Source organism: Dipteris shenzhenensis, chromosome 20 (genome assembly GCF_047967505.1).
Source record: "Dipteris shenzhenensis isolate YYH24624 ecotype China chromosome 20, Dip_SZ_1.0, whole genome shotgun sequence".
Lineage (NCBI taxonomy): Eukaryota > Viridiplantae > Streptophyta > Polypodiopsida > Gleicheniales > Dipteridaceae > Dipteris > Dipteris shenzhenensis.
The window spans coordinates 31629856-31645866 of record NC_141615.1 but is presented as its reverse complement, the minus strand read 5'-3'; the positions used below and the strand labels follow the sequence as shown (position 1 = coordinate 31645866).

Here is a 16011-nt window from a genome sequence, read left to right as displayed (position 1 = left end):
TTCATCGACGTGTTGGCATTGGGCCGAGATGTGTCGGTGAGAGGGGGTGTTGGAAAGGTCACCTCCCCATCTGTAAGCCCCCAAATGAGGAGAGTGTGGGGGAGGGAGACCTAGGGCAGAAGATGCCCAGAGAAGAGAGAGAGAGGGGGCTGCCACATGGGCAGCACCTCACAGAGACAAGCATGGCTGCAAAGGACGGAACCTGTGGAAGGAGCAAAAGGCGGGGACAGCAAGCCCCAGATCTGACCTGGCAGGGCGCGATGATGACAGCAGCAGTACGGTTCAGTACGGCGCTGCACACGTGGCTGGAGAAGAGCCTGGTAGAGGGCAGAACCAGCAGCAGCAGGGTGAACAGGCGCTGACATGGCTGGGGCCTGGTGGAGCAGCAAATGAGGCTGCTAGTGGGCAGTGGCATGCTTTATATAGGCTGGGCCCTTGCCTAGATTGGAGGGCCAAAAGCCCTAAAAGTGTGGGCCATAAAGGCCTAGTTTTGTGAGCCCTTAAAGGGCTGGACCAGCAGCAGACTGGTCGGCCAGTATGAAGCTGGCTGGTCGGTTTTTATGACAGGCCCCTGGGCCTATAAAAGGAGGGCCTCCAGCCCTCATTCATCATCCAACAGTTCAGCAAAAGCAGGAGCAGACGGGAGCAGCCAGGAACCACTCCCTTGGGCCTCACACTAGGGGTAAAGGAGAGTTGAAGGTGAGCTGCAGACTGAGTTCCTAGAGGCTGGACCTTGGCTGTCTTCTAGGGCAGCAAGGTGTTGCGATCACATTCTCTGGAGCAGCCCTCTGACAGCAGGTTGGAGCAGTGGAACAGGGACCTGTGTGCTGCAGACAAAGCTTGGCAGGGGCTGCCCACCTAGGCTGATTCACAGGCAGTAAGGTGGAGAAGAACACACTGGACGGAAAGTCGATAGACGCTCGAGGTCGAGCACACGGACTCAAGTCTAGAGATAGCCGGCAGATAGGAGAAGGACCTTGTGGTTAGATCAGAGGACCACACCATTGGTGGGACTCTGGATCTATGTCTTTTGTATTGTGTCCATAGTTTTGGACGGAAATATGTAAGTTTTGGTGTCTTCTATATCTGGCTGGTTCATTGTCTATTGATGAGTCTGCACATCTATGTGATGCACATTATGAGAGGGGGAGAGTAGTGGAAGAGAGCAAGAGAGTGAGAGTGAGAGAGACACTCAAATGCGGGTGTGAAGAATGATTGAGCCACACCACAAACTCAGTTGTGTTTTATTAGGATTAGGTTTACCCTATGACTGTCTTAAGACAGTCATAGGTGTCCTATCTTTAATTCTTTTAATTAAGGGTTGGCAATGTGCCTTTACCCCAACAACCTCCCACCTAAATGTGCCTAAAGGGGAGAAAAGAATAAAAATTACAGCAATATACAGTTACTGTATACAAGACCATAAAGTAAGAATGGTCTCATCCTAATCCCATGATGTGGCGGCAATGTGCAAACCGCTCTGTAGGCAGGCTCTTAGTGAGCAAATCTGCAGGATTATCATCAGTATGCACCTTCACAAGCTCAAGTCGCTTGTCTTCCAGTACCTCCCTGATGAAATGATATTTGACCTCTATGTGCTTGGTCTTCTGATGAAAGACCGGATTCTTTGCCAACATGATAGCACTCTGACTATCACAATGCAAAACTGGCATATCTCCTGTAATGCCCAAATCTCCCACCAGCCGAGTAAGCCATATTGCTTCCTTGCAAGCCTCAGTGGCGGCAACATATTCAGCTTCTGTGGTTGACAGTGCAACGCATTTCTGCAACCGAGACACCCATGATATAGCACCTCCTGCAAATGTGAAAATATATCCGGTAGTAGACTTCCGGTTATCCGCATTCCCTGCATAGTCTGAATCTGTAAAACCATGCACCAATGCATCCTGCCTACCATAGCATATGCACAAGTCTTTGGTACCCTTGAGATACCTCAAGACACCTTTCACTGCTTCCCAATGCCGCTTGCCTGGATTTGCCATATACCTGCTGATGACTCCCACCGCAAAAGCAATATCCGGACGAGTGGCAACCATGGCATACATCAAAGATCCAACTGCAGATGCATACGGAACCTTGGCCATTTCAGCCTTATCATCATCTGATCTGGGGCTGTCCTTACTGCTGAGTTTTAAATGTGGAGGCAACGGGGTACTAATGGACTTCCCCCCCTCCATTTTAAACCTCTGCAGTACTTTGTCAATGTACTCTTTCTGTGACAGAAACAAAAGTCCCTTGGACCTGTCACGGGTAATACGCATGCCAAGAATATGATTTGCATCACCCAAGTCTTTCATGTCAAAAGACTTATGCAGTTGTTTCTTCAAAGCACTAATCTCATGCTGAGATTTACTGGCAATAAGCATGTCATCCACATATAGAATGAGTAGCATCAAACTGCCATCCTTTGCCCGTTTGGTGTATAAGCAATGATCGGTCTCACACCGATGATACCCTTGGGACTGCATGAAGGCATCAAACTTCTTGTACCATTCTCTTGGCGCCTGCTTGAGGCCATACAAGCTCCTTTTGAGCTTACACACAAGCTGCTCTTTCCCTTTAACAGCATATCCCTCTGGCTGACTCATATAGATCTCATCATGGAGATCTCCGTGAAGAAAAGCTGTCTTCACATCCATCTGACATAAATCCATGTCATCATGAGCAACAAGAGCTAACACTGCTCTCAAAGTAGTCATTTTGACTACAGGGGAAAAAATCTCATCAAAGTCAATGCCCTTCTCCTGCTTAAATCCCGTGGCAACCAATCTGGCCTTATACCTCGGTAAAGCATTTGAATCCACTTTGACTTTGTAAACCCACTTGCATGGCAAAACTTTTCTGCCTGCAGGTAACTGCACCAAGTCCCATGTATCATTCTGAAGTAGAGAGTCCATTTCTGACTGCATGGCTTTCTCCCACTTCTTTTTCTCTGTTCTTCCCATAGCTTCCTTGAAGCTGGAAGGCTCACCACAATCTGTCAGCATGATAAAATCAACCACATTATTGGCTCCTGGAACAAACCTGGCAGGAGGCCGTTGTGCACGGGTGCTCCTCCTAACAAAATGTTCCGGATTAGGCTGCTGTCCAGCCTGTTCTTCATGCATGACGGGTGGCTGTACCACCATATCTGGCTGTTCTACAGCCCCATCTGTTGGCACATCCAATGGTGCATCATTGGCAAAATTATCTGGCTGATTGTCAGCCTGTATACCCTCTTGAACAGGGTGATCTGCAGCAGCCTGCTGCTGCATATAAATGGGCATTCTTTGCTGTCCAACATCATCATAGAGAACCCTCCTGTATTCCACAGGTTGTACGGGTTCTTTGTGTACACTATCTTCTTTAAAGATGACATCATTGCTGCGTATAATCTTCCGTTTAACGGGATCCCATAACCTGTACCCCATTTCACCTTCGTCACCATAACCCATAAAGATGCATCTGATAGACTTTGGATCCAGTTTGGTGCGTAGATCTTTGCGTACATGAGCAAAGCACTCGCAGCCAAATACACGTAAGTGCTTATATGAGGGTGGCTTGCCAGACCACACCGCCTCTCGCACTTTCAACTCCAAAGCCTTATTTGGTGACCTGTTAATAATGTGAACTGCTGTTTGCACGGCTTCTGCCCAAAAGCCATGGGGTAATGCAGCATAAGACAACATACATCGAACCTTCTCCTGTATAGTTCGATTCATCCGCTCACTTGCACCATTTTGAGATGCATTATGAGGGGCTGTGAGTTCCTGTTTGATGCCCTTAGCTTGGCAAAACTGCACAAAAGCATGTGACACATACTCACCCCCATTATCGGATCTGAGGCATTTCAGCCTACGACCTGTCCGATTCTCAACCTGAGCGACAAACTTCTTGAAAGCATCTAAGGCATCTCCCTTATGCTTCAAGAAATAGACCCACACCTTTCGTGTGGCATCATCAATGAAAGTAATAAAATATTTTGCACCCCCTAGTGATAACTGTGGCATCTCACACAAATCAGTGTGCACTAGATCAAGTGGTGCTCTATTCTGGGGAGGTCTCCTCTTATGAGGAGTCACAGAATGCTTGCCAAAAATACAATGATCACAAGTAGGCAAATCTGAAAAAGAGAGAGGCGGCAGATAACCCAAGCGTGACAGTCCTTGCATTCCTTTAACAGACATGTGTCCCAACCGGCTATGCCACAATGAAACCTTTGGCAGCTCGGTTATGGCAACAACATGATTACCCACACTGGAAACATAAAGAGGGTACAAGGTATCACTCTTAAAACCCTCAGCCACTACAGTCTGGCCATCAGTAATCACCCATTTGGAATCCCCAAATGTGGTGTGGTAACCACTGTCATCCAATAAGCCAGTGCTAATCAGATTTTTCTTGATTTGCGGCACATGGCGAACACCATCAAGCATAAATGACTGTCCATCAGGAAATACTATCTGTATACTGGCAATCCCTGCAATCTGACATGCATAGTTGTTCCCAAGATGAACAACTCCATGAGTACCTGTGTAGGAAGTAAACCACTCTCTATGAGGAGTAACATGAAAAGAAGCACCTGAATCCAAGAGCCAGGTGTGCATGTCATGGCCATCAATAACCAAAGCATGTGCTATTACAGCAGAAGAGCATAAAACATCATGTATGTCACTGTCACTGTCCTCTGCTGCAACATTCACTACATCCAAGTCATCTGCCTTGGCCTTGCCTTTGCCTTTGCTTGCATTTCCTGCATCCTTTGTTTCAGCCTTCTTGGCTTTCTGATCTCGTATGAACTTGAAGCACTTCGACTTCACATGTCCCTTCTTGCCACAATAAAAGCATTCAATGTCCTTTTTTCCACGGGACTGACTGCGGGATTTGGACTTACTAGCAGATCTCCCCTTCTGCTGAGTCCTGCCTCTGTCCTGTACCTGCAAAGCATTTGAAGACTTGCTGCCCGCATTATTCTTCCTGCTCATCTCCTCCATAAGGAGAGAGCTCTCTACATCAGCATAAATAAGAGTGACATTTGAATTAGACAGGGTGGTCTTGAAAGTGTCCCAACTCTCAGGGAGGGTACACAACAAGAAAGTAGCCTTGAACTCCTCATCAAGGTTCAACCCCTGTGCAATCAGCTGTGTAAAGATGGCATTGAACTCACTCAAGTGTGAGGTCATAGCTGTACCTTCCTTCATGCGAAGATCGACCAGCTTCTTCAGCCAATAAACCTTACTGGCTGAGCTCTTTTGGGCATACAATTCCTCTAGTCTTTGCCATAGACCATAAGAGGTCTTTTCAGCCTGTACATTGAACACAAGAGTGTCTGAAATAGTGAGCATGATAGCTGCCCTTGCAGATAAATCAAGCTCTTCCCAATCATCAGCTGCCATGTCAGATGGCTTGACACCCTTCACCCTTATGGGCTTAGCAATCTTCTTTAACAGAAGTACATTTAAGCACTGTTCTGCCCATAATGCATAGTTGTGTGCTCCTTCCAGTTTCTTTATGTTCAGAATTGAAGAATCACTTCCCCCTGATGCCATATCAGATGAGGAAAGTACCCGACTCCCTGGAAGTAAAAAAGACTGAATAAAAAATTCTGATTTCTCAGAAAAAAAAAACCTGCTCTATTCAAGAGCCAGAAGCACTCTCAATGGTGCTGTTTTTACTGTCAGTAAAATCTGCAGCAAAACAATAAATGACCCTGCAAATACTGTACCTTCTGACAAACTGTTCTGAGCTCAAATAGGCATAAAAAACAGTAATCTCAGACTGCTGCTGCTGCTCAACAAGTGCTTAACAGTGCACAATCATCTGACAAAACCACCAACACTGCTGTAGACACTGCTGTACTGACTGTACTGATCACTTCTCCCACCTCAGATGAGGTATTGCACTGAGTAAAATTGCATAAACCACTTGGCAAACACCCAAAAAACAGTAAATGATGCTTCAGCCTGTCACAAAACCTGCAACAGTAAATGGGATAAATCCCAAGCAATCACCCTTATGCCAAGGGGAGAAAATGCATCTGAAGATCTCTGTCAGTAACCCAAGTGCTATCAAACAAGGTCTGGGCAAAAGCCCCTTGATCTGACACCTGAATCAAGTGGAGAACACCTCAACACTGAGGTAGCATGCAATATGATAAATCTCTCTGACACTTGTACCTGACAATGTGCAAAGCATAGACTGCCCCTGTGTACTCAGTAACAACACAAATCACAAAGTACAAACACCAAGAAGAAAATCTTTTGAGCACTGTCAACGATGGGCAGTTAGGGACCGAGTAAACTCGATGCGCCCTGACCAAGCGTGGCTCAACTGAGATTTTCAAAGTGCGTACAAAGAATGTGACCTGCAACAAATGTCACCAAATGCACTGCGGAAACAAAGCAAATGTGTGCTCCCCGGCTACACACTGCCTCAAGGCATATACTGCAAACACATCCAGGCAAAAGCCCTCTGAAATGGTCACCCAAAACTGAGAATTGCACTCAGTAAATGCATAGAAGCTTCTGCAGAACAAGCATCTAACCTTTCTGAAAGACAAGTAACTGTGCAAACACCACCACTGTGGTACAAGTCACCTCAAGCGTGAGTGACACGAGAGTACCTGCTGTACCTCAACAAATGCACAGTGTACTGCTGAAATGCTTCAGGAATCCATCGGAATGCTTCATGTACTACGTGTACATGCACAAAGCAGAGTGCTTCAGCACTATTTCTCTTCCAACACAAAAAAAAATGTCTGCTGTACTTTTCAATACCTGCAAAGTACCTGCTGTACTTCTGTCCCTGCAGAGTACTCCCTGCAGAGTACCTGTGTACTCTCTGTCCCTGTAGCAGGCACGCTTCCCCCAAAAAAAAACGAGTCTTTGCAGTACCTTACTGTACTCTGCTGTCCACGCAAGCCTTACTGTACCTGCAGGTGGGTGGACTGTCGTCCGTACAGTTGTACGGCAGTCCGTACGACTGTACGGCAGTCCGTACGACTGCCGTGGAATAGCTGCGCCGAGCAGCTATGGAGCTGCCTGATGCAGTGTCGCAACCTGACGACGCCCGCGCCCTTGCTGTCGCCTTGCAGCCTGCGCCTTCACCCTGCCCTGATCTGCTGCCCTGCGCCCTCACAATGCCTCGAGAGGCTTAGCAGCTAGTAGCAGCTGCTATGCAGCTGCTGGCTGCTATGCTAGATGCGGCGCCTCGAGCTGCAGCTAGCAGCTCCTGTGCAAGGAGACCCGCGACCAGCGACCACCACCGTGACCACGCCCGTGACCTCGATCTGGCCCGCCGCCGCCTGCGCACTGTTCGTCGCCCTGCAGGCGAAAATGCGCCGCCTGTGCTGTCACAGTCCGTCCGTACGGTTGTACGGACGACGTACGGCCGTACGGATCTGTCCGTACGTCCGTACGGAAAGGGGTAGGCAAGGAAGAGGAGGCTTGGGAGAGGAGGCTCTGATACCAGTTGAGAGGGGGAGAGTAGTGGAAGAGAGCAAGAGAGTGAGAGTGAGAGAGACACTCAAATGCGGGTGTGAAGAATGATTGAGCCACACCACAAACTCAGTTGTGTTTTATTAGGATTAGGTTTACCCTATGACTGTCTTAAGACAGTCATAGGTGTCCTATCTTTAATTCTTTTAATTAAGGGTTGGCAATGTGCCTTTACCCCAACACATTAAGTAAAGAAGTTTGTGATTCCACACCCCACACCCACACTGTGTGAGCTCCTGGGCATTACTATAAGTCTTCCGCTGTGTGTACCCTCTGTTGGGTCATTTCTAACAATAAGCAGCTATACTGGGTTTCTAAAGACCCGCCGCAGAGTCTCTTGGGCAAACCCAGTGCTTACTAAAATACGTCAAATAAACAAAAGAGAAAGAAAACAAGAAATAAAGAAGAAAGGAAGAAGGTGACTAAGCAAAAATAAACAAGCAAGTCAAGAAACAAAAAAAAAAATCTTCCAAAAAACTAGAATTAACGCTCTCTCTCTCTCTCTCTCTCTCTCTCTCTCTCTCTCTCTCTCTTATTGAAAACCTGGTATGGCCCCTCTGCCAACCTGGTAGGTGCCTTCTTCTACCCAATAAGGTAAGTGTTGTACCCTCAAGAAAGAATATCTATTGCTGCTCACGTGGCAGTGTTTCTCACTCCCTCTCACCTATATTGCTACAGGTATCAAGCCACATCACAGTCCTCGTATTTATCCAGCAATCAAGTCATTGATAAGTCCTAAAACATTTGTCTAGGTGATGACAGGAGGTTTCCGATTGGATCATAGAGTCATCTGTCAAGGGATATATGTGATCACACTAGCCAAGGATAATATGTATGAAAATCAATGATCAAAGAATCAATGACAACAAGATATGCAAAAATTCAATGAGGATGGAATTTTCGCACATACTGTGAAAGATGGTAGGGCATCTAAATTTCCAATCAAGCTATTAAATCAAACAATATGCCGCTTCATATCTGCCCGCTACACTTCCTACAAAACCTAGGTTCTACAAAGATCGCTTTCTTCAAGTCACGAAGATCAAGATGCAGATACCTGCAGGTCCACTTGTGCCCTAAGGAAATCGCCTTGCTTCAACTTCATAGTTTCATCACATAGCTTAAGGATCGAGGCAGATCAATAAATTACTCCTCCAAACTCAAGGATATTATGTTTTCTCACTCAAAGGAGGTGGAGATTCAAAACCACTCTGTGTGTGCGCGCGCGCGTGTGCCACATGTTTGTGTGGGAGGGTATGTGTGTGCAGTCCTCGCCCCTGCACACAGAGATGCATTTTCATGTTGTGCTAGTGTAGAGCAATAGTGTGCATGTGCGCGCGCACACACGTCAAATTATACTCTATCAGCACCAAAGAATGCAATGTCTTTGATCACAACCTTAAGACAAATACGTGTATGAAAGAGCATGTAGCATTTGGTAAAACTGAGGTGCTAGAACACTAAACAATCTTTAATGATTGTCATTACTATTCTTGTCAGTCCTTATGGACAAATTTCAGCATTACCTTGAGGTTCCTTTTTGTTCTAGGACCTATTGTGTATTGTGTAAGTGTGCTTATATTAGGAGGTCATCAATACCTGCAGTATCAAGACAAATCCCCAATCATCTCACTTCATAGACACATGTAAACTCGTGCGTGCCCTTTGAAAACTAAGAGTATTGCAGACTTTCAATGTTCATCACACTAGCTTCAATGGTCATCATATGCTATTTATGCCCAAATTTCAGCATATGCTTGAGGTTCCTTTTTTGTTTTAGGACCTATTGCATATTGTATACCATGCTTGTCCTATTCCCTATTAGAAGGCCATCATCACCTGCACTGTCAAGGCAAATCCCCAATCATCTCACTTTCTAGACAAAATGTAAACTCATGTATACCCTTGACTCATTAAAAACTCTTGATGCAAATATACTTTTTCCTAGAAAGTAATCTGAAATCGCACTTAGTTGAAGCCAACACTGACATTATTGCTCCGTTAGGTGATCATCTGGCGGATAGAATGGAATTGTACTCATATGGCAATTTTTGGACTGCCAATCCCATCTTGTCCTGCAGAAATATCACAAAGATACTTTCAGACTTTTATCGATTCATCCTCTTAGACATCCCCACAAGAATAAACATATACCCCCATTACTGTCTTCAAATTGCAAATCAGGAAGAAATCCATCAATAAGGATTGTTTAGACTCACAGTGGAAGAAAACAGAATGAATCATGGCTGCATCCAGTAGAGAGCGCCTTTATAATGCCTTAAGCCATGCAGGAAAAGTCAAGGAAGGGTTGAGTCCAAGACGCCGAAGAAAAATGGCATATAATACATGAAGTAGGAAGACAAAGGACCCACAATTCAATAGAACCTGCGAACAGTTTTCATAGAAACACACAAACAGCAAATTCAGAAAAAAAGTTCAGATTATCATACTTTTTTTGCATCAGCAAAAAAGTCTATTAGAAGTGTACAATTTCTTCAATTAATACAATATATTTTCCTGCAATTAACATCTAACTGAATGAAGCACTTACCAAAGTACCAAATATAAAATAGATGCTCCCCATAGAAGGTACAATGTTAATTCCCACTGCTGCTAGCATAAATGATATTGATGCATGAGCATTGATTGTAATCTGCGAAAAACACAAAACATCAAATTAAAACCTTCAAATTGTAGAAAATTCACTTCGGAGAAATAAAATTGATTAGAAATGGGCCCTTATAAATAAGCACATTTTGGTGAATCCTCTACAAAATAAACATACTCGTGCAAATTAACAGCATGATAAAACAGCAGCACAAACAATAGGTCCATGACACCCTATGCCATATTATTGGGTGAGAGGTATGATACCACTGAAGGGGGAAGCACTATGCCAATTCATGGGGTACTTCAACAAGCTTGGAAAGATGGATGCAAATCGGATACTGCACAAATCCATGGAGGCTACAAAGACCATGGGCTGGTATAGAGATGGGGAGGAATGGATGTAGATCTAGGGAATAAAGGCTGCTGATATACCAGATAGTAATGCAGGAAACGCTACAGAAACTATGGCTAGACCCAGGAACAAAAATGCAATTTTACAAGCAGGAGATTAACCCGATGGATAGGTATGAAATGCAGAAATATCTTGGGGCAGATATTAGAATGAGTTCTTCCAGCCAGATGCACAGATTAGCAGGCCCCAAGGAGACAACGTAGCTGAGGCCTGGAGCGTGAGATATGGAAAACCCACCAGGCAGAGTCAGCAAGCCAGAGCCCAGCACCCTCTCAAACAGGAGCATCAACAATCCCAGACCCCCTAGGTGACACCTTCAAAGAAAGCGCCGCAGGCAATGGGCTAGACACAGGGTTGGGGGGGGGGGGGGGGGGGGCGGGGGGGGAGGGAGAGAGAGAGAGAGAGAGAGAGAGAGAGAGAGAGAGAGAGAGAGCAGGTCGAGAGGGTCCCACGGAGGAGCAGCCGCAAGAGCCTTTGATTGGAGACCCTTCCCACCCAACAGCAAGGGCCACGGCTCAACCAGTTGATCCTCCATCAATGGAGGTACAGCGACCACAATCACCCTTGCGTCAACAGGGTGCCTCAGGAGATCTTGACGTTGCAATGGCAGAAGCTACGGAGGGTAGCCCAACAGCAATTGAGGAGAAGGGGATTCAGAGCCCAAGTGCGCATGATCATCAAGGTGGGCCTGTGACTGCCCCTATTCCCTCCCACCCCCTCCACCTCTGGACCCCTCTCCCTCTCCACGCCCTCCCCCTCCTCCCCCCTCGCCACTCCTGCTATGGTCATCCTCACCACCTGCCCCTCCCCTCCCCCCCCACCCTCCGCCCCGGCCTCCCTCTCCATAGCATCTTCTTTAGCCTCCCCCCCTTCCCACCCCCGTATCAGACCTGCCCCGGCTCCCCTGCCAATAGGCAAGGGCCCTTCGCTTCCCCCTCCGCTTCCTCGTCTCAGCGGCCTATCCCTCTCCCATCTCAGCGACCTATCCCCCTCCCTCTCCATAGCATCTTCTTTAGCCTCCCCCCCTTCCCACCCCCCTATCATACCTGCCCCGGCTCCCTTGCCAGTAGGCAAGGGCACGATCGCTTCCCCCTCCGCTTCCTCATCTTAGCGGCCTATCCCCCTCCCATCTCAGCCCACCCATTCCGAGGGGGATTCAGAGGGAAGGGGCTCGTCCTTTCGATCAACAGCTCCCATTCTTCACCTGGGCTCCTCTCCCGAGATGATTTTGGAAATTGGGGCCTTGGAATTACTTGGAGATCCTGAACTATTACCCTCTACCACTGGAGGTGACGTTCATGATCTTGCAGCCCTAAAAAGGGGGTTCGATCAATGTAGTGGGCTCCCAAACACATCCAGTTTGGAGATTCCAGTTCACTTCCACAGGGTTGGAGAAGTGGACCCCAGGGGTATTTGATGCTATGATGGGGGATCAGATCTCACGCATGTGGTCTCCTACCGTAGGACAGAGCGAAGGGGTCTGCATCTCGGTCTCCCAGGCGGTGGCCCCAAAGGTCGACGATCAAAGTGAGCTTATCCTAGGGTGAACAGTTTGGATGGGAGTCAGGATGGGAGAGTCCAAGATTGGATCCTGAATGTGTATGCCCCAACGTGCAGACAGCACCGTCCGGCCTTTTGGAGGAGGCTAACAGAGTGTCTGCCAGATGTTGACTTCTAGATCATTGGAGGAGACTTCAACAACCTGGAGTTCGGGGAGGACAAGCAGGGTGGTGCCTCCTTTTCAGAGATGTCAGCAGCAGAGCAAAGCACGTGGGAGTAGTTCATCTTCACAGTGGCACCGTGTCAAAGAGGGACTAAGGAAGGCAACCCATGTCAAAGAGGCTAAGCGGAAAGGGGTGGAAATGATCTCCCAGAAGTTCCCGAAGAAAGCCGGAGTCAAGCCATCTTCGCCAGGACACTTCTAGGTCGGGAGGACCTTGAGGGCTTCCCAAAGCTCCTCATCCGTGAAAGGCTCCTCCAGACTCTTGCACAACTCCCACGAGATTACTGTCGGAACGTGGTCCCAAACTAGCTCACAAGCCACAAGGCAAGCTAGAGTCACCTCTCCGCCTGAAAGAGCTAGCTATAGAAAATCGTGGTCAGCTCTAGAATCTCCTGTGGATCAGTGTGCATAATGCCCTACAGATCCCGTAAACGTTGTAACTCTGTGCTTGACGATCGAGGCCCAGTGGTCTAAAAGAACTGCTTCGTCATCCTGTCCCCCTGCTGTAACCAACGGGCCCGAGTGGAGTGGTAGGAGAACTCAGCCCGCCGAACCTTCGTGTCCTGGAGCTCAAGGCGTGCGCTCTCATATATGTCACTAAGCCATTGGGATCTTGGGTCCTGCTCCCTGAGCCTCTCTATGGAGGTGAGGTCTCGTCGCAGTGCACACTCGCGCTCTTGAAGAGCCCTCCTCCATCTAAGGGTGTGAGATTGCAACTCCTCACTGCTCCTCTGAATCGCAGCTGCCACCCACGAAGCCCAACGAGGGCTCTACTGGAGCTCAGCCAAACTCTCCCTAGCGGGCCGTGCCTTAGTGGCAAACTAGGTCCTTGCCACGGCCTGGTACATTGCCTCCTGCTGGTGTTTTCACAGAGGGTGCATTGGACAGCTCCGACGTTTGGTTCGAAATTTCCTTTGGGCAGGATCGGACGGCACAAGGAATACCAGAGCTCGGGTCGCTTGACAGACAGTGATCATGCTGCAGGCATTGGGAGGCTTGGGTATCATTGATCCGAAGATGCAGAGCGGAGCCCTCTTGGGCAAGTTGGTTGTGCACGGCCTCACCCCTCGCGTAGAGCCCTAGAAGCTCCTCTTACAGCAAGGGCTTCTCAGGAACACCCAACGCAGTGGGGGGTAGTGGCAGCATTCACACAGATGGATCTTTTCAGAGGCCCCCCTTATGGGGAAGGGTTCCCCCATGATGAGGAGCCTCCATAGGGTCTGGCACAGATTAGCAGGGGGGCCTCATCCGTGCTCAGCCCTGTTGCAGAGATTTGGCACCTGGAGATCAGGGATCAGGATGGACGTATGCTCGGGCAGCAGACTCACATTGGATGGGCACACTAGGACAGTGGCACAGCCTGCTCCTTTAGCAAATGGAGCAAATTACCCATGGAGGCAGAGGCGAGGCTTGGAGCCATAGCGCATATGCGAGTTGCAAGGCAACGGATGAGGGAGATTGACCTAGCCATACCTGAGTCTTGGTGGGAGGGACTCCGGATGTGGATGGACAGCAGATGGTTGGGTCCATTTTCTCGAACTAGGGTCCCCTTGAGGATGATGATTCAGAGAGGCAGCATGCAGCCGGATTTCTTCTGTGTAGGGCCTGGAGCAACTTCAGGCACTCACTGAGAGAGACCCAGAGATGGACGGGAGTTTGGATGGGATTCATTGGCAGATGATCAGAGTTGTGGACCGATTAGGGAAGGAGTGGCACATCAATCCTCCTAGCATCCCAGAGCAGGATGCCCCTAGATGGCAACTCTAGCTTTGGGAAGGTAGGCCCCTGAGGGAGGTCCAGTGGGATCCAGGAGAGTGGCTTTGGCCTTCCAGAATTGGTCTCACCGAGCAGGTGGACGAGGTGCCCTTCTTTTCCTATACCACTCAGATTGGCAAGAGGCTTCAAATGGACTCTTCGACTTGGACCCCTTCAAGGGAGAGGCATTGGGTGCCCCAAGAGGTCCGTTCTAGGTTTTGGACGCGTCTATGGTCCAATTTGCGGCCGAGGAAGATCTCCTACTTCTAGCTGGCCGCCCACATCCCTCACTGCCTCTGGATCTATCGTAGCGCAGTGAGGATCTGGATGGGAGCCCTCAGGATTATGGCCTGCATGCAGAGCCTTCAAGCTAGGTTTCTCTGGAACAGGCTGGGTCTTCTTCTTTCAGCCTTTATCCCGGGGTATTTTCCCCATACTGAGCACCTTTGGGGCTGCTGTTGTGTATGAAGTTTTTCAAGCATTAATAGAAGGTTCCTTTCTTTGCAAAAAAAAGAACGGATGGAGCATGTAGGAGTGCCTAATTGTCACGGGCATCCACAGCCCATGGACATGCTGGGCTGCCACGTCAGCACCCAATGCAATAGATGCCATGCAGACAGCCACGTCAGTGCCACATCAGCGCAGGGACTACCACGCAGGAGCAGGTGCAGGTGGAGCAGTCGCATGCCACATGGCAGCGATGACGTCAGTCCTGACTGCCACATCAGCAGACAGGGTCGATGCAACCTTCTCCCAGTCGGTGCAGCAACAGCAAAGTCGGCTGTCCAGTCGGTTCTTTCATGGCCCAAGGGCGGGCTATAAAAGGCAGCCCCTTGGCCCTCATTATTCATCCACTACTTGGGCCTTCAGTGGCTCAGCTCAGCGGCCAGGACCCCCAGCAGCAGACCAGCAGGGTAGCCTTGGAATTACAAGGATCATCAAGTGAGGATTCACCTCCTCTCTACAGTTCCATTCATTTACAGTTTTGTAGTGAGGGTTGTAGTGAGGGTTCTATCCCTTCATACAGTTGTATTCAGTCCTTTGGGCATCCATTCATTCAGTGATATATATCTCTTTGGAGGTCCCCTTTTATTCCCCTCTCAGTCTCTCACACTCACCCTCACAGTTTCCACATGGATATATGAGTGTGATCTGCTTCCAGTCTATCTCTTTCAGTTAGTAGTTGAGAATGACTGTATACAGACATTCTAAGAAGATGATATGTCAATTAAAATGCAAAACCGGAATGTAAGAGCAGTTTCGCAGCAATATTGGGACAAGCAAGGTTGTCCACCCTCACCCACTTCATTTGGACTGTGCATTGAGAAGAAGGTCTAGGAGTAGCATGAAGGAGGGGCCTTGCATTGCTATTGTGTTGCTCTTATATGTAGACGATGTGGTGAGGCAAATATGCAAATAATGATGATGGACATTTTGCATACCTTTTGCACAAAAAGTGGGCTAGCTGTTAAATAAAGCTACTGGTAGTAAAGGCAATGCAGCTAAGCACCCCCATGTATCAGGTACAATGGGAAACCCATTGAGATGGTGTACTCATTTAAGTACCTTGGCCAGCCAATCATAGATGGAGCCAATACATACAATGGAGGATTGATGCGGGATGGGGTTAGGGTTAATACTACCGGTTTAAGAGTGATTGTAACAATAGTGACACGAGAAGACAACACACACGTCATATGCTGCTCGACTCGACACCACAAACAGTGCTATATGGAGTGGAAGTGTAGGGTGGTAGTATCTCGCAATGAACTTGGGATGACATAGAGAAGATGCAAAATCCTTCATTAGAAGGCATTGGGGGTCAAGGCTACCTTCTTTCCTTTTTTCTTTCACTTGTTTTATATTTAAAAAGTATTATTTTGTAAGATTGGACATATTCTTGTCTTATTAAGGTATATATATCAAGCCCATGGACTACCAAGAAGGCCTGGGATACAAGAAGAAACCCAGAAAAGTCACAAAAGTAGGTACAAGATCTCTATGGTTGGTTCAAA

The 16011-nt window shown here is 47.9% G+C and overlaps 1 protein-coding gene across 3 annotated transcripts in view; it reads right to left on the bottom strand.

Moving 5' to 3' along the window:
* The window catches only part of LOC147889541 (uncharacterized), a 35296-nt gene that overhangs the window by 7339 nt on the left and 11946 nt on the right, over positions 1-16011 (bottom strand). The window contains exons 7-10 of one of the 3 annotated variants that reach the window (XR_015542898.1): positions 10048-10149; positions 9716-9881; positions 9486-9571; positions 9102-9340 (exon numbers count right to left, since the gene is read on the bottom strand). Coding sequence is in view for 1 of the 3 variants with exons in the window: in XM_087391575.1 (XP_087247701.1) it covers positions 9765-9881; positions 10048-10149 (219 nt within the window). In the remaining 2 variants the exon portion in view is untranslated. Of the gene's footprint in view, positions 1-9101; positions 9572-9715; positions 9882-10047; positions 10150-16011 lie in introns of those variants that run through there. The other 2 variants (XR_015542899.1, XM_087391575.1) reach the window with 2 other exon arrangements.